The sequence below is a fragment of the Cataglyphis hispanica genome, chromosome 4, assembly GCF_021464435.1.
Source record: "Cataglyphis hispanica isolate Lineage 1 chromosome 4, ULB_Chis1_1.0, whole genome shotgun sequence".
Lineage (NCBI taxonomy): Eukaryota > Metazoa > Arthropoda > Insecta > Hymenoptera > Formicidae > Cataglyphis > Cataglyphis hispanica.
Window position 1 is genome coordinate 637,492 of NC_065957.1, and position 20,149 is coordinate 657,640.

The 20,149-nt window shown below is 32.1% G+C and overlaps 1 protein-coding gene across 4 annotated transcripts in view; it reads right to left on the reverse strand.

Annotated features, from left to right (window-relative positions):
- Positions 1-3,684: 3,684 nt before the first annotated feature.
- The window catches only part of LOC126849065 (FERM, ARHGEF and pleckstrin domain-containing protein 1), a 36,606-nt gene continuing 20,141 nt past the window's right edge, over positions 3,685-20,149 (reverse strand). For 3 of the 4 annotated variants that reach the window (XM_050590558.1, XM_050590560.1, XM_050590559.1), the window contains exons 12-21: positions 8,874-9,076; positions 8,699-8,788; positions 8,232-8,607; positions 8,045-8,154; positions 7,794-7,934; positions 7,558-7,712; positions 7,079-7,203; positions 6,824-6,984; positions 6,445-6,704; positions 3,685-6,310 (exon numbers count right to left, since the gene is read on the reverse strand). In XM_050590558.1, coding sequence (XP_050446515.1) covers positions 6,235-6,310; positions 6,445-6,704; positions 6,824-6,984; positions 7,079-7,203; positions 7,558-7,712; positions 7,794-7,934; positions 8,045-8,154; positions 8,232-8,607; positions 8,699-8,788; positions 8,874-9,076 — 1,697 coding nt within the window. In that variant the 3' untranslated portion in view covers positions 3,685-6,234. Of the gene's footprint in view, positions 6,311-6,444; positions 6,705-6,823; positions 6,985-7,078; positions 7,204-7,557; positions 7,713-7,793; positions 7,935-8,044; positions 8,155-8,231; positions 8,608-8,698; positions 8,789-8,873; positions 9,077-16,418; positions 16,499-20,149 lie in introns of those variants that run through there. The other variant, XR_007687348.1, reaches the window with a different exon arrangement.

Sequence of the window (20,149 nt, forward strand, 5' to 3'; positions counted from 1 at the left end):
GCCATTTGCAGCTTCCAGCGGATTTCTCTCAATGAGCTTCAATGTCATTTTAAAGATTTATCATCTGTTATAATCGTTAATAATGCATAATTATTTATTCTATCAAAGTGACAATCATGATTTGCCTATTTTCACAAAATACTCCGTGTAAAGAAAAACAATCAGCGCAATGTAAAAGAAAAAAATTTTAAACATAAAATTCACCCACATATTGTTTTCAATTCAAAATTTTATTTAAGTCCAAGATTTCCAGCACAAACTCTCTCTATAAATACAATATTACGAGAGCAAAACGTAAAAATATTTCTTAAAGCATTCTTTACACATTTTTATTTAGTTACTGAAAATGTATGTAATTAACGATAAAATACACAAATTGCGCGGTTTACTTAGATTTCAAATCATTCCGCATAATGCATATATGTATATGTTTCTACGAAATGTGCACATATTCCGTGAAGCGCACATTAAAAAAAAAACGTGAATTAAGATATAAGAAGAAGATTAACTGTAAAATTATATATTCCCCGTATTCATGAAAGATAAAATGTTTTCTTATTTATGTTGCAAAACTATTGCAATCTGTTACAACCGCAGATTTCTCAGAGTTAGGAATCAATTATACAAATTTTTATGAAATGCTATCGTTTCATCATAAATAGTTGATCAATTTAATGCAAAATACTTTGCCCACTAATTAATTTTAAGTTAAGAAAATATGTTGGTCAGAAACATGAGTAACAAGATAAAAAAAGATAAATTTTTAAATTATCTTCTAAGAATTTTATGAATCATAATATTTTTTTAAAATTTGATACATTATTGGAATTAAATTAAATGGAAAATAACAAAGCTTAATTGACTTAAAAGATTACGCTTTATTTACTTAAAAATAATAATTTACTGAAAACTAACGCGTAAATATATTTTCAAAAAGTCAAGCGATAATTCGCCTCTTTTTTCCGTCATCGGTGTTTTTTTAATTTACTTACAGTGATTTATGATTTGCATACTTAGCGAAATGTATGAGACATATGAGAAGAAATATTTTATTAACTAATAATCACAAGATTGCTCTCAATCCGAAAGTCGTCATTCGTTTGTATCAAATGAATCTATGATAACCTTCGCTATTAACGCTTAGATTGACCTGATCGCTGTATTTCACTTAAATAATAATTTCGCGTAAATTGTATTTCTAAATCTAAATAATGAAAATGTATGTGATTAGAAAATAATGATGCTAAAGATAAATTGTAAATGCGCGCGGAAAACAATTTTTTTAAAGACTCTGCAATTTTATCAGTTATTTATTTTTCTGTCTAAATAGAAAAACAATATTTTTCATATAATCGCATTTTTATTTTGTACAAAAATAATGTACATCTTAATAAACTGGAATTTAAAATTTTAATAATAAAAAGATTATAAATCTAATTTCATTACGCCACTGTTTCTTGCAGATCAAAAGGAATTAAGATAAATGCAGATAAATAATCTTGATATTAAATTTCTTCTTAATTTTCAAGTTAGAAAAAAATATTTCAAATATAATGTGCAAGTATATAATATACGATATGTGTGTAATTATAGTGATTAAAGTGTAGCATTAGGAAATTATGTTCGCGTGTGAGATAAATGAATATAAATTTATTATTTCATATATATATGGACAAGACAATAAGATATCAAACATCATAGTTTTTCATGTCGATTACAAGCGATCATTTTTACTGATATCGAAGAAGCAATTGTCGAATATCGTTGACCATCTTGAACGCCATCTTGGAATATAATTGCGGGAATCCTAATGCATTTTTTTCCTCAAGATATCAAATGGAAATACCAGTGATTTCTAGTTTTTTCAACTTCCGCCGAGAGATACATAGATGTATAAGAAAACGAATAAAAACGAATAATCGATTATTACAAATGATAATTGCCAATTGCGGAAGTTAACTGTTACTAATACTTTTTGCGTTACTATAAATATTACGGATAAATAACTCTTTTATATTTATATCTTTATTTATCTCAATGTATGCGTCGTATTTTAATTTTCAAAACGGTAAAAACATAAAAGTATGTGAGCTTATCTTATTATGTGTATAATCTTTTTTTTTAATAATTCCGATGGAATACATTCTTACATTAAATAAACATACTAATTACCTACTTGTTGTTATATCATTTGCCAGTTACATTTTCTTTACTTGCGTCGAAGGCTTCTTACAAGGTATATGAACAGTTTTTCGTCACTTTTAATTAGAATCATTTACAAACATCTGTTCTGACATTTTGTCAATCATAAATTTCTAAAAATTAAATTATTTCAAACAATTTAATTATGTAATAGTAAACTAAAAAGCGAAAATAGCTCCCTTAATAACAGAAGTTTTTAATAGACAAAAAAAAAGTATATCATTCAACTTTCAAGATTGATAATCTTGACAACGAAACATTGTAAAAAAATTGATTCTATAATTAATTTTTGTCTGATTTTTTCCCGATCATAATATATACCACGCATTTTAGTCTATATATCCTTTATGTTATGTTTTAATGTAAAAATATTCATGAGTGCGTCATCGGTTTATTAAATTCACTCAATGTGAGATGATAATAGGAATGCATACCAAAACTCATTAAGTTTATTACTAAGCTCTTTGAGCGAGAAAAAATCACCGGTAATATATGCTAAAACTGTTTTAGCATATATTACCGGTGATTTTTTTCTCACGCTCATATACGCGCAACATGCGTGTCTGTGTGCGTATCTTCGATTAACGAGGCTACCATAAGAATAAACATGATTGAAACAGTAGATACAATTCTTAATAAAATTCTTTTCTTATTTGTTTTTCTCGATGTATCATCTGCTTAAGACTTGCTTCTTGCGTAAAATTTCAATCAAGAAACGTGATGTTATTTTTTAGGAGATCAATTCTCAATTTTAGTAGACAAAATATCTTAGAACCATCAAATATAAAATAACTTTAATATATAATGCAACTGAATCAATCTTCTTTTTAGTAAAATTTTCAAATTACTAAATAATGTTAAATAAAAATTGAATACAATTAAAAAAAGGAAAATTTTCGAGGACATGTGATCATCATTTGTATATAGCTCAGCTGAATATTTTGAATATATATATATATATATATATATATATATATATATATATATATATATTATCTGTTTTACTTTTGTAAAATCTTTTAAAATTAATCAAAAAAGATTCTATTATCTATTTTTATTTTTAATCTTTAATACAGATATTTTAGAATCTATACAGAAAAAAATAATATCCATTTTAGATCGATTGTGGAGATCTATGACGATTTTCGAATATTTTGTACAATGAATTTCATCAGATGTTTCATCTACCGAATCAGTTAAAACAGTTATGTAATATAGAATCAACTTTATAAACCAGTTTCTTTTTTTTTTATTATACCTGCTTTGGAAGAGACATGATAAATAATATTCTGTTGTGTGGCATTATTGAAAGCAATCATTGACATAATTTCATATCTGAATAATTTACTATAGAATAATAACAGGAATTATAAAAAGTACATATAAATATGTGGAAAGTCCCTATAATTAAATAAAAAAAGAAGATGAATATTAGTAACTATATCTTAGGAAATATTCAATATCATTAATATAAAAAAAATGTTCGCAATTCTATTGATATATTTATTGCAATAAAATACGCTATTAACAGAATAATTATAATGTTACATTCATTCGTTTATCTTGGTCACAGAAAATAATTTGGGGAAAACAGTACCTCTTGGGAAATATATAATTTATTGGTGGATACATGTATTTGGAATATATAGGCTATTTCGATATTGATTGAACCAGAAAACGATTTCTCAAAATTGGTAAGCTACTGTAAGAGAGCCAATATTTGTATAAAGAATCTATCCATTATAGCAAACATTACATGTATCATATGTTTTCATGCAAATTCTTTAACACACTTTGATTTCATTAAAACAGTCTATTTCTTACGGTTTTTTCTACTGATTTCATTGTTGTATTTATATGCTATAATATCGTAATTTTATTGCAGATATAAAGCTATTCTTTTTATTTGCATCTTCCGCAATTAAAACGAGAAGCAAGTATATTTTTGTTATATATATATACTCTTGTTATAAAATTTGAATTTATTTTTATCTTAATTCGGAATAGCTTGATTTAAATCTATAAACGTTATAAGTGTAATTGTATTCATAATGTCAATAATAATGTTGTTTAATAATGACACTTTGCAATCTGATGAAGCAGATAGCAAAAGAAATCTCTTGTTCTCATACTACAATAATGTTTACATTAGTCTCATGCTACAACAATGTTATATTATTTGTTAGATTGTTGAACGCTCAGCAAATATTGTACATCAGATATATTTGATGACGCAAAGTAGAGATTTAAAAACCAGTCTATGATTTATCTTAAACAAATCTCTCTCTATGTAGATATATTTGCGTACCACAAATTTGTGTACAAAACTGTGTGCAAGCTTTCATTTCTAAATATATATATCCATATTTTTTATTTTAACTGAGTACTATATATATATATATATATATATATATATATATATATATATATATATATATATATATAATTCTAATTCTCTTTTTTCTCTTTCATATTATATATTATTATATCTAAATTACATAACAATCTCTTTAAATGACCAAAAATTTAAAATGTCTTCTTAAATGTCTTTTGTCGAAAAAGACATTTAATTAGATTGATACATTTTCAAGTTTTTTTTTAGGCATTTATACAATATAAAACCATAATTAAACATGCTTAACAGCTAACTTAATAATTATTTATCTCTTTGATTTATTAGAGGCTAGCGGGATATACAAATACCATCATTTAAATAGCCGCGCAATAAAGATAGCAAACATATTGTTATGTAGTATTATACAATATCATGCCATCTTACAAAAAAATTTCTTCCAGTCTCTTTGCAGATATTATGTCTTATTAGTTATAAAAATCGCGATGGCACCATTTACTAAAAGTTGAATAAAATTACAAGCATCTTCTTATAGTGCATCTATGATTTACAATACAATTCTCATGTTATGCATTCTACTTAAACGAATTAGATTTCATAAAAAGAAAAATGCGCAAAATATTATTGTCTTATTGAAGACAATGATTATTAAATGGATTCGATTATAAAATTGGTCCAAAACTAATACATGTGTAATTTCTGCGATAATGTCACCGAATCTTTGCTTATGTTATACAACAAAATATGTCTTGAAATAGTACTGCTAATGTAAATATATTATTAGATACAATTCTAATGCAATGTTAGATCCATTTTATACATTGAATAACAGTGAAATCTCAGTCAATTATGTATAATGCATAAAATTTATGACAAAATCTTTGTCGTTAAAGATGTCTAAAATAAATGTCTAAAAATACATTGTATACTTTTATATTGTTACAATCGATTGTATATTACCCACGCAAATATCGTTCAATATAGAATAGATATAAAAAAAAGTTTCAATAAAAAATTTCTAAACAAATGCGATTATTATATATATGTGTAAATATGTATTTACAAATTTTTATTTATTTTTATATATGTATATTCTCTTTTACGAATAATCTTCTCCATAAGTTTGTGACATAATATCGAGATTCTCGTCTAAATATATTTAATGTCAATTAGTAAGTTTATATTAAAAGCATAAAAATCACATATCACAAAATTTTGCAATTTGTACATAAAATATCTTTATATTTTTGTCTCTAATTTTCTATAATATCTCTATCATTATATTTTATTATCTGTATTAAAATTTTCAATTGTCTTCAAAATTGTAACGCTCTCTAGAAGAATAATTCTAGTCTAGAATATAATATTAAAAGAATTATGATTAAAAATATGTTTTAATAAATGCTTGTAAGATATTACCAGTATGTAAATCCATAATTTACATAATATTAAAAAATGTAATTAAATATGAGTTATTCTTTCAAAGAACTGATTAATTTTGATTGAATATGAAATCCGAGATACACACATACACATGTTTTTTTGATTTCATATATAATAAGGCCAAAGATTTAGACTTTCTCGTTACATACCATTTCAAAATCATATAGTATAGCACAATTCCTTAATAAACAGTTCGTTTCTTAATTATTATTTAATTATCGTGCATAGATTCAATTCTAATATTCTTCTTTCCCATTTATGCTAGTGGGTACATGGCTCTGTTGAGTTGCACTTCGAATGACTTCAATCCATCTAAAAAAAAAATGTAAGTTTATTCTACTTTTCTTAGACTATAATATATGAGACAAAATTTAAATATATAATCAATAATTATATATTTATATATAATAGTTTTTTGAAATTATAAGAATATATTACATATTTACCTTCTAAAAGTATAATCACTTTCTGCTCGGAAGAAATATACATGATTCTTGAATTGTAACTTGAATACAAAGTCCTTATTAATCCCGTCTTTTTCTGACGGTGTAGATACAGTGTATCCTAATAATGGCAAGCTAGCCAAGGGAAAGTCATCTTGATGAGACTTGTAGAAAAATAAGCAAAAGTTGGTAAATACAACCCAAAGCTTTTGCCAACCATTGCTATTTTTGAATTTCCGTAAAAGAAATCCACTAAGCTGATTCTGAAACATATGTTGATTAATTCTTATATAAAATATACAATTCTCTCGTACAACAGAAAAAGTATGTGTTGCGTATATGTGTGTGAGTGTGATATATATAATCCAAAATTCCAACATACTTGAAATGCTCGTAATTGATCACTGTAACTAATACTTGTATTGCGATGCCAGCAAACATGAACTGTAGTATTGCTACGTTGTGAGGCTTTTGCACCTCCACAACTAGTTCGATCTACTTCTAATCCTACACCATCTCCCACTTCATCAGCTGAACCTAAAACTTTTAATAAAGGAAAAGAAAGTTTAAATGGAATCTTTTTACTTTCATTCAATAAAGAAATTTTTTGGCTTTGTATTGCTTAGCAATTACTTACTACAAGACTTTAAGCTTAAATACGGCAACTTTGCATCTGACGCATCAGCTTGCGTTATAGCCATGTTCAAATCTTCTATCCACCTTTCTTTCTCTTCTTCATTACTTGCTGCAACTGTTAACGATCTACAGAAACAAAATAATTTAAATTTAAGAAAATTGTAACTTTAAACATAAGCAATAAATAGACATAAGAACATACATTGCATTGATTTGATGCACATTTAAGCAGTACCCAGATGATAATGAAGCAATATACATGCAGTAATTTAATATAGCACATTATTGCATGTACGTGTGCGTTGCTTCATTATTATCTGAATATTGCTTAAATGTACGATAAATTTATCAAACGTGCGCTTCAATAAAGTCAATTTAGCTAGTTGACTTCTCAATAATGATATGACCTTTTAACGACCATTATCTCTTCACTATTATCTTCTTAACTATGCAATATAGTTCGAGAAACTTGATACTCACTGATTTCCTTGTCCATCAATAATAAACGCGAAATCGGTCCCAGTCTTATTATCTGCATCTTGAATCTTCATTCCTTTCAATGATAGTTGACCATGTACACGGAAGCATTGCGTTGGTTGTTGAGTACGGAATGTATACAATAACACGTCCGAGAACTGTGAAGATAAACGCGACATTATAATCTTGTTACGTTACGTCACACTCTTTAATTAATGAGAAATATGCAAAAAACTTACCAAGAAAAACATACGTTGTTGAAAACCTTTACGGCTATACTTCTGTAGGCATCCTTGTCTAATAAATCTTCGACCTTCTTGCACTAGATTATCAAAGCCAGTAATATCTCGTTGCATTTCGCACAATTGCACCAGGTTTTCCTGCAATGATGAAAAGCAAATTAAAAACATTAAAAGAATTTAATTTTTTTCTGAATCATTCCAATAATATGTATTCTCATATAATATACAGCACGATAATTTTCTCTTACCGCTTGATTTATAATTGTGAGGCCCTCGAGTAATGTCTCGCCAAGTCTATCTCTCGCTGCCAAACAATCCTCAAAATCGGTATGGTCTTTCGGATAATGATCTAATAATCCTAAAAGCGTAACATCACTGTGTGAAAAATTCAGAGTTACGTTGAAAACTAGGTAATCGATATTAATCCATACTCACTGTCAATAATACTGTTATAATGCAATAATCGTTGTAAAGGTTTCAAAAGAAAAGAGGTCAACGGTAGATAGCAATGCTTCTGCGATTCGAAATCCCGGCAGAGTTGATCGAAGCGTCGCGACGTTCGCATGGAATATTCCATTTTTTCCAACACGGGAATTAGATTTTCCAAGTATTGGTCGTAGAGAGGCAGGATGTTCAAGAGTGTATTGTACAGAAAGTCGCCGATATTGTGACGAGCGTTGCTCTCCCAGCGTGCCAGGCGTGCCTCCATCTCTTGAAGGCACGGACCGTGCACGTCGGCGAGCAGCTCAATTAGAGAGACCACCGATTCTCCTTCTAATTCTGCTTCCCTGGAAACTTCTTCCCGGAACCACTGCGCATAAACAGACAATTCGTAATTCTAAATTTTTTTTTCAAGGATTTAAAAAAAAAACTGATCTTTTCTGCAATAACTTTTTACTTACCACATTAATAACATCCATATCCTTCTTGTATGTTCGTTCTGTCATGAGGAGCTCCTTGGCTATATAATACGCTTTATCAGTTGGCCATCTCTGGACAAAAAAAAGATTAATTTTTATCAAAAAAATGGAAAAATAGATTAGATGGCGATAGTCAATTTATAAACGACAAACTCACTTTCGTTTTTCTAACTTCCGTCTCCTCCGCTTCCCCATTTCGCGCATTTTTCACCGGGCTAAGATCTGGCGAATTTACGACGCTCGCGTTGTTCACCTCGATCCCGCCGTTCGTCGTTCGCTTATCCGAAGATTTTTCAGCGGTGTACACAGAATTATTGTTTTCCCGTTGATCCGATATCTCTCGCTTGTTGGCTTCGACATCTGTAAATAGATTTCAGTCAGACGACCGGGAGAGAATTTCGCTAAACACAAGGAGAGGTGAGAAAAATAAAATGATAAAAATCTCGATAATATCTGAGTATGTAAATGTAAGGCCGGTGTGATGTATATATGCACGCATGCTATGGTGCATTCTCTTTTGGTTTACATTCTTTTTTTTTTATTATGAATCTCTAATGCGCTCGAAAAAAAGATGTCGATAATCGATGTGAATAGGACCAAAGCTTTCGGGAAAATTATTCATGTGAGTCGAGATGATATCTATAACTATATAAAATCTATACATACACTACTGTAAAGATTTACATGCACAGAGAAACATACTTTCAAATGTATTAACAAACATTGTGAAATTTAGCAAACGCATCGTTAAAGATCGTTGCTGTTTTTTACCAACATTAAAAATTCTTGATTATACTCGATATTTTTTTATCGCAGATTTTGCTAAGAAATTCTATCGTATTTTAACTACAATGGCCATTTTAGCGATAATAGACTAAGAGATAAGCACTGGTATAAATATTGGAATGCATTTATGCTAAAATGAAGACACGCATCGGTTTCAGTTGACAATTCTAAAAATCTCAGAGCAGGAGATACGTGCAACAATTTTTCGTATAACGGAGAAATCTGAGAATAAAAAAGGATCCATCTTTTCTAAAACGACGATATGTAGAGCGATAATATACAAGCGAGATGCAAATAAGGCATAAACGAATAAAAAAAGTCAGAGTTACAGTGTATGCGAGAGAAAAATTTCATTCTCACGTAAAAAATTCATGCCTAAGCGCGTCTATAAACGTATGTGCTCTAATAAATAATAGGCAAATTAATGGCTATAAGAAACAAAATTAACGCTAAGAGAAAATCTATATAACGCATTCTGCATCTCATCGACGCGAGAAACGCAAATCGCATGCGGAAATAACGGTAGCGTGACGAGGTCGCGTAATTTCACAGCGGAAAGCCTCTTAAGCAGTGAGTCTTTGATCAAGCTTCCACTTGCCGAAGACGAAGACGACGAATGCGATATAATTTGTGTGAACAAAAAAGAAGGTGTATTATACAGCGTGTCTAGGAGTAAGCTATACCGCTTACGTTTTGCATCAGAGCTAATGGCATAGAAATTACTGGGAATGGGCAGTGACGCATTTGCACGAATAAAGCCTTGACAATATATATATATATATATATATATATATATATATTTTATCGTTAATATATATATATATATATATATATATACATATATATATATATATATATATTAGACCTTTGCTGCTTTAATTAATAGCAGCTATTAATAGCCATATCGTCATAGTCTTATAACAACAAGGTCGTGTATGTATATGATTCGAAGGATATTTTGATTTTCACAAAAATCAAAATGCTTAAAACTGCGAAAAAGGCTTATAAAAATATGTTTTATCACACATTTATTTAGTATGATATCCGAGAACAAGATAATTTTTACTAATCATTTTGTTCTTTTTCCTAGCAATAAATTTTTGCAACTGCAATTTAATTATCTGTCTGTCGATGCAAATGCGACGCAGAGCCCAGACTCGGCACTAAACGGGAATTCGTGCTACTTAAACGAAACGAATTATGAAATATATAACGATGAAGAAGAAAAAAAAAAAGATCGTAATATTCATAGTTACACAGACAGGCATTGTAAGGGCATTACTCACACATATTGCCATCCGGTCGAGCGACGAATCCGGCATTGCGGTAAAAAGATACGGTATAAAGAGTAAAAAAAAAAAAAAAAGAAAGAAAGAAAGAAATGAACAAGGACGTCGCATTGCACATCGGGGAGAAACGGGAATTCAATCCGTAGAAATTACTGTGTAATAAAACGAAGAAAAATTGCAGAGTCCAGCCACCTGGACCGCGCATACATCGGGTCCGAAATTAAAATGTCAGTCTAACCGCGCGTGGACAAAATGAAAATGGAAAAACAAATTGAAAAGAGAGAGAGAGAGAAAAGGAAAAAAAAACGAACTGTCGAGATAAACTAAGGCAAAATTATTGACGCAGATTCGACGCAGATACGTTCTTTGGACTTTGTATATAATTTATTGTTATCATAATTAATGTATCAATAATCAATGTACAATAGATTTCCCTACGCTTGGAATACCGTTCTCGTCCTTCGGGGACGCTGGTAATTCCCCCACGTCCTTCCACCGAGCTCTCAGCTCCGATATATCGTTCGAACACGATCGGATCAATCGACGAGCCTTGCGCGCGTCTCAACCGGGGGAGAATCACCGCGTAAAACAGATATATTTTTTTATATATATATATATATTTATATTTATATTATATATATAGCGTTAACAAGTGTACGGTATATCGATAAACGATCAAAAAGTGTTACACAAATTACAAACGGGGGCGGAGGGCGGGAGGAGCGTTACGCCGACACGACGGACACCCCGATGTACTGCTACGGTGTACCTTGCTTTAATTATCTTGTCCATCGCCACAAGTTATTCCGATCGTTAAATCGGGTTCTCTAATTGTACAGAATTATATGTATGCATGCATACACGTGTGTGCGTGTGTGCGCGTATACAGGGTGTCCCATTATATCCTGCCGATTGCCCCTTCAGATGATTCAACCTGGTTGAAGCCTTCGATAATCATGGAGTTTTCTATCTAAAAGCGACGATTTATAAGATCTTTAATTTCCGAGGGTGTGCTCTTTTAGAGTGAAATACACGGAAAAAAAAGATATGATAGAATCTTTTCTCTCAGGAAATTCCCAAAAGCGACTTTATGTCGATAAAAATTTGGAGCCAAGCTCTTTGAGGGAAGAGATATTTACGATAGACAAGAGAACACTCAGTAGTAATGGGGCATCCTGTATATACGAACGTAGTACATTTCGAACTCTCACAAATCGAAGCAAATGTCAGTTGACACGCGAGTAACGTCGTCTTTGCAGACCGGAAACGGAAGATGAGCGAGCTCGAAGTTACATTTGGGACAATAACACGCGATTACTGTCAAAAGTCGATGACTTTCTCAAGGACTCGTTTATTGCTAGTCTGGCAAGCCATTGGAAGAGACAAGGTGTTAAAAGTCAAAGAACGACGTAATTAGTGAAATTACAAACTGGAAGACAAACAATAGTTTCGAGAACACTACGTGACGTAAATTAACACTCGATCTCTTATATATTGGGATTTCATATAAATATTATTATTAAAATCGACAGTCTTATAAAAATGTTTGACACTGAGAGATTAAGATATAGGAACACAATGCGCCTTTGCGTTGTCATTTACAACGGTATAAAAAAACGGCTTGTTAATTTGGTATGTGTGTATGTATGTATATATATATATATATATATATATATATATATATATATATATATAAATGTTGATTTTTTACTTTTAATAAAGTTTCAAGCCGAATATGCCGTTTGGACAGATGACAAATATTCTCAAAGAATATTCGAAGAATAAAAAGATTTCTGTGTAAGAGCAATTAATAAATTGCTTATTTATAAATATTGTTTTAAAATTACGATTAGCCAAATTTATTCCAAAATACGCGGAAACTGACTGACGTTGATGCACGTCCTTAGATATAAAATGAAGTGCATTTATGTTCACATGCAGTAGAGTTTATAAAAAAAAAACTTAAAAGAATATTTCACTGTAATCGTAATGTGTTTATAAAATATTTGGCACTACTTCGTTGAACAAATTTTACGTGCCAATATGTACATATTTCTAATTTTTTTTTTCGGAAATACAGAATTTATATAGAATTTATATATTCTCAATTTGTCACATAGAATGAAATGTAATGTTACATGTGACAGAATGATATTGAAACATGTCAAGTTCATAGAATGTTTTAAAAAAATTTAGATTAAAGAACTTTCTAATGCATTTGTGAATTACCAATGACAAATTTTTTTCATTCCATCTTCATCTAAATTATGATTGACTAAGATGTGTATTAGACAAAATTAATTTTTCCTCTTTTTGTCTTACAGATCGCTCAAATATATTAATATATGTATAATTTGAGTGATTTTCAAGCAATGAATTAGCATTTAAATTTATGCCAGACTCATTTCTTGAATGTTCCTTCTATGTGAATTTACTAATGCGCTTCGAATTACAGCAGACTTAAAATTCCAAGCTTTTCCAATGCTTCAAGTACATTAAAAAAAATTCAAATTAAATGTCCCACAGGAAATTTAATTTTCTCGACTTTTAGATTAGTTTTCAGAAAAATGAATTAAATCATTGTTACAGTGATGTCTTCCATCAGAACGAAATCTGACCCAATGCAAGTCATTTTAATCCTTATTGCAAGATTTCTCTTTTCACGTTAATTAATTTTGATTGAAAATAAAAACAAACTGCAAATTTTTTATGAAAAATATAAAAACGCGTGTTTCTTCTAGCGAGTATTACGCTGCTTTGTTTGCGTATTGATAAAAGAATCTCTAAAAGTGGCAAGATTTTCATAAATAAAAATCCGGGTCGTGTGATTTGTATCCTTGCCTAAAACCAATATCATGCAATGTAGGGTCAACTATTTATAAAATGTGTCTCCACTGCAAATTTCTCTGCGATTGACTATTCGATACATAACAGTCGTTTGGCTGTCACGCTCGGGTTATATTTATATATTGATCCCCTGAACCGCTATCGAGATACGATACCGCGAGAAGCACAAAAGAACGATTCTCTAGAATTCAGAACAAAAAAAAAAAAAAAAAATAAAAAGGAAATAGGGTCCATCCAGTTATGGAAATCTTCTATCGCTCACCCCAGGCATCAGACTATTATTGCTAAATTCGTGAACATTCGTACAATAAATTGTGATGAGAATTATTGGGGAATTTGTAGCAGATAAGAGCACACATTTGAACATTTGGAAAAGAGTCGAACAATATATGTATATCGCGATAGAAAATTTTCAGCTCCTTTCGTTTTGATTGAGAATAGCTTTCGAACATGAAGAGGAAAACGCTGAAAATTTCCTACTATAAGGCTGAATATCTAAAATCGTTCGTGTATATCTTGGGTCTCTTCTTTTTCTACTAGAAAAAAAAAATGGGTATAAGCTTTCAAAAAATTTTGAGGAAGAAAAAACGTGATGATTTTTTTTTTTTATACGGTGTCCATACACATATACTGTAAAAATACACGTGATAATATATATGTGATAAGGATCATAGAATTTGAATGAGAGAGCAGATGTGACGTGATCGAAACTGGGCTTTATACACATTTGATCAGGGATTGATGTGAAGAGACATTGTGACAGATGGCAAAATACGTTCGTGATTCGTGACAGGGGCGCTACGTAATGGTTCCAAAAAGGTTCCTAAATAAGTTAATTGACGTGTACGTGTAACATGTGTGTCTTGCGTGTATGTGTTATAGTGGTGAATGCGGGAACGTTCAGTACCACGCTGCAACTAGAGATGTGAGTTTAGACGATCACTTTTATCCATTCCTCCAATCGCTTTTGCAGGTGACAATAAGAAACGATTGAGAGGGAGAAGATTTCGTAATCTCCTTATTAAATTATTTTTTATCGCGCGCTATTTCATTTTAGCCACAGTTATTTATTTTTAACATTTCTAATGAAATCGTGTCTTCACTCATTTTCAGAATTTACTATTACCATATTACTAATTCAAAAAATTATCTCGTATTTCTTTTTTAATCTTCAGGAAAACTGTTTTTCGCGAATATATAACATTTATAGCGTACCATCAACGTGCCAATTGGCGATCGTTCGATTAAATGTATGAATTATGAATAAAATTCACATCTCTACGCACGCTCTAGGCAGGGAGGCAGGATTAAACTGTATAGACTATATATATGCATATATGCATATATATATATATATATATATATATATATATATAGAGTATACGAACTAATACGATTAATGCAAAAACGTGAAGGGGTAATATTTTTGAGGGTGGATTACTTGAAACTACTAAAATCTAAATAATCTTGCAACTTCTCTTCGAGTCAAGTTATGACATCGCGTATATATACAATCGGAAATATGTTATCAATTGGCACAATTATATGCATATTTAGTTGATAAAAAGTATATTAAGAATATGCTGGAATTATTTTAACGACATATTAAGACGCGTTTCTAGAGGATCTAATTGCAACAATACGACTATGCGATCCGAATGCATTGAGATTATGGAGATTATTGATTATTTTGTGTACATAAGTCACACGAAGATCCGATGAAATAATATTTTTTATACAACAGACTATATTATTTATTTGTTTTAATCATAAGCAAAACACATGACAAGGATCTTTAAAATAAATATGACAGTGCGACTGAAATGGGAATTGCTATAAAGTGCGTCTAAATTCTAAGGATAAAAAATCGCTACAAAAAAATAATATTAATAAAGCGGAAAAGCATGCTAACAAAGAGAAAAATCGGAGAAAATGATACAATTAGCGAAAATTAAATTATGAGAGAGAGAGAGAGAGAAAGAGAGGATAGTTCGCTTTATTCGTACAAAGTCTCTATCCTGGAAAGTTCTCAAAATAGTCTGATACAGAAAAAGGGCAGAATCTCGAGAAAAAGCTTCTATAGATACGAAGTGATTTAAATGTGTAACACTCGAAAGGAATATATTATAATGTTATATATAAATATTATGAAAAAAACTCCGCGCTGTCGCTGATATCAAAATAATTCTCCAATACAATACAAGACAGATTTCTTGTATTCAGCTATTGCGTCATTTTAATTTGTGACACTCGAATAACTCAGTTATTTGTCAAACAAAAATCATATCTTCTTTGTTTCAATATTATAAAAATTGTTGAACGATTTTAAGCACCATATGCTCAGATTCTATCCCCTTGAAATAATCTCAGATCAGATTTTTCTCTAACAAACTTTTTACAAAGATCTCACCCCGTATAATGTTCGTGACTTCCTACCTCCCTCCTTCCTTTCCACCTCACAAAAATTATGACCCCGTATATATAAAAGTGTCGCGTAAAAATCAAACGATCGCAAACATAATGTTCAGCGATGAATCGAAGAAGATGAAAAAAAAAAATGCAGAGTAGAAGCTGGTACGCTCAGGGATTTCGTTTTTGCAAGCGATTTCGCTTTTTTTTTATGCTCCTCTTGCGTGTTTATTCGCGTTAGCCTCATTGATGTGTAGCGTGGTACTTTCCTAAACTGTGTGCGGTATATGGCTCCCCGCTCAACGTGGGACCAGCGGTAAGAATCGATTGGTCAGGGTGCGTGGTGTTGCGTGAACCATTACGTTACGCACCTGGTTCACACGGTAATGCATGTGCCAGGCCGGCGAGTTCACGTATCCGTTCGTGTAGGTCCACCGATTGTAATCACCACCTGTCGAAAAGCATATGTAAAGTACACCAGGATCATATATACGCATATCTTCTATTGCGCCAAGGCCCGTCTCGCTCTGTCCGGGATATATGTGATTTAGGGGACCTATACAACTTCGAAATAAGCCGTCCAAAAATTCGGCTCTTTCCAGTATGAGAGGTACATCATGTTCCTCTCGAAAGAGAGAGAAACTTGTTCCACTTTCGTATTTTGCCATAAAATATATGTACGTGAAGAAAAAAAGTTATCTGAGAAATAAATTTCTCGTTATCTGGAGACCAGTTTCGCTTACCCCCCGATATCATTTCCTTTAATCCATCAAAATTTATATCCCAAATAAAAAAAGAGTTATATTCACGAAGCGTGTAACAAATCGTCGAATACACAGAAAAGAAAGAGAAGATCGAAGGATCGCTGCGAAAAATCCGTGTAGATAAAAAAATTTCCGGCTAGGTCTAGGATCTAGGAAAATCTGTATAAAAATAGCGGGGTATTGGCTGTATGCTGTTCCTCTTCACAGATTGATCGGCAAGTGAAGCGACTGTTTGAAGAGGCTTCAAGTATCGTTTATAAATCGAATAATTTAATTTCGCGAATCAATAACACGCGTTCGCTCGAAACGACGAATCTAATAATAACGATCCGAAACTTGAACTTCGACTTTTATAATAGACCTTACATCCTCACACGTAACTCCGTTTAACCTTTCGCACGACATCATCATTTTCAAGTGTAGCAGGGTGTCCCAGACCTAGCTATCTTTCGCCCGCAGATGTCATTCATTCCTTACGATGAGTCTTAATCGACGCGTTAAACGAGACAAGAATATAATTCGGTATTCCTTTCACGCATAACATATTGTTCCGATTGTGACAGCCTCAAAAAAATACGCGTTCTTAAATTAATGATGATATATAGGAATCTATGATGGCAAAGATGTGTGCGATGCGCAACGGGGGGAGGGGGGGGGGAGGAGGAAGAAAGGGGAGAGACGCGTATCCTCGGAATTCGAACGAGGGCGAGAAAAACACGCGTGCGATCGCTGCACGTTTTATGCATACGATTCGCGCATATAAAGGAGACGACATTGCGACGCGATATTGCGGAAAAACAGACTCAAGTAAAGGCAGATCTCGCGCGCAAGCACAGGGTGAGGGTTCGGCACATACATAGTAAGTGCGTGAGACGCGTGCGTGTGTATGTAGGTGTGCGGTAGGTGCGATCATTACGATGATGAGACAGGGGCGATATTCTGACGATGCACAAATGCAAGAATCAAAAGATGGAAGGACGTGTACGAATTTTGGGTTGCGGCGAACTCGATCGAGCGGATCGCGAAATCGGATCGTTAGATCGCGGAAAAGATCGCGAATAATATTTCGAGGAATTTTCTTCTTCATCTTTTTTTTCTTTTTCATAAAACAATTGATGTACGCGTGTATCGTGACTTTTGTCGACGATGCAAACATTCGGCCACACGTGCGCCGAATTTTTTGACAGATGAATCGAACCCTCGATCGAACTCGCTGCCGCAAATACTCAATACAAAAACGGAGATACACAATAATACTAAACGCATCAAAGGGTTTTATTCGACTAATCGCCAAGGCCGTGCCTCTAGATATTAATGTAACTAGACTATGACAAGTATGACCTCTGCACCGAGTATTCGGTGAGATGAATCGTTTATCATTCGTTCGCGCATCCTGACATCGTAACTCTTCAAGAACCGTTTCTCCCGTGATTTCGATAAATTTGTAAATCCGCCAAAGCGCTCGGAATTTTTAGAGATTATACATATATATTTTTGTCAACAATATAACTTTTCAATATGATAGATAAATTGTAGGTTTCAAACAATGCAATTTTTAACACTGCAACATTTCACGCGTCGAGAAGGCTCTACTCTCTTACGTTCTTTAATTTACATCCCGACGCATATAACAGATCTACATGCCAACATGACCGTTTGTGCAAAATCAAAAAATAATCAATAACTTAAAGCACAAAGGAGAATATTATAATCGCCTTACAAAAATAAATAAAAAGTTCTTTTTAATTTAGATCAAAATATACTTAAAAAAACTTCAGTTCTATTTTTCGGATTTACTTTTCTTGTACACGGCCCGATATGAATCATCTATCATTTCTACCTCTACATGGTAGCTGCAAATTAGGGCTATTAGCCATTCTAGAATTCTCGAAACCGCAACCTATCCAAGTGATTCGATAATAGCCATTCCAGTGGCCTTTCATCGGGCAAATCCTAGAATGACTATCGTTCCTAAGTCGGGCTATGATATATAGGGATGCACGAGGAGATCCAACTCCCGATTCTGATACATAACATAGCCTTGATATAAATAAACTCAATCTGGAATTCAACGTACAAATATGCTAGAAAATTCAGAATATATATCTACGTATTAAAGCTAACAGTCATCATGATTGCTAACTCGTTGAGTAAGGTAATGCCATCATTCATCGGCACTCAGCGGTCGTATTTCCCTCTGCATTTCGCATACTTTGCGCTATCTCTTTCAAATACGCGATAATCGAGTAACAATTAAACGTAACCGTGTATACTTAATAGCGACATATCGCAGATAAATTGCAAAATTTCTTTGATACGTCGATCGAACGTAACGATCTCGTTTCGTTATCAGAAATACTACTCCCGAATGTTTATTGACGAATTATTGCTGCAATTAATTATATTGGCTACAAATATATATTTTAAAGAAGTATGTATTTTAGCAACAAAACGGGAATTTTTAAAGATGTACTGTGCTGTAGATATCATTGAAATCGATCAAGTTGACGTTCTCCATAATGAGAAAGGGACGTTTTAACAGCTTAATTTCAGTTCTCCATAAAAATTAAATTGAACCCCGCTGTTCCGTGCAAATTTATTTTTTTAGCCGTTGATCATTTTTAAGATACGATAACTTTGTGAGAAAATATCGCTTCAAATATTTTAAAAGTTTATATAACTCAATATTTTTCATTTTAAAATATAGACGTAAAAAATTTGTTCGATTAAAGCCACGTGAAAATATACATATACAGAGTTATCTAATTGGAAAATATTAAAAATATCCAAGAGACGATCCTACAAACAAGATAGCTGTTAACAGCCCTAAATAGGATTAAAAGACCGATGTAATTGCATTAGTTCGAGATTTCCCTACACATGATTCGAGAAGAATAAAAAGAATCGCGTTTCTTCGATAATGTCCACGCGTTCAATTGTAAAAATCGTAAAATTCATAATTGTTATCCCTGGAATACACACACGCGCGCGCGCGCGCGCGCACACACACACACACACATATACCATGCGTTCGTAACAATCAGCACAACGCACCACAGTGCACTCAATTTTCTCTCTTGTGTAATCAATACCTACGCTTATGTATATTTTACCTATCTAAAGACGTCGACAGGCACACGACGCACACGCACGTGTACGCGACCGACTGATTCACGCCTCGCTATCATTAAATTGTGCATGCGACGAATGAGGTATAAAAAACTAGGCACAATGCAAGCTGAAACCAATGGGACTTTCTATCGGCTTGTGCACGCAATTCTTTTTTTAGAGTTCCTTCCCTTCCGGTTAACACGCGCGTTTCTCACTGCAGAGGAGAT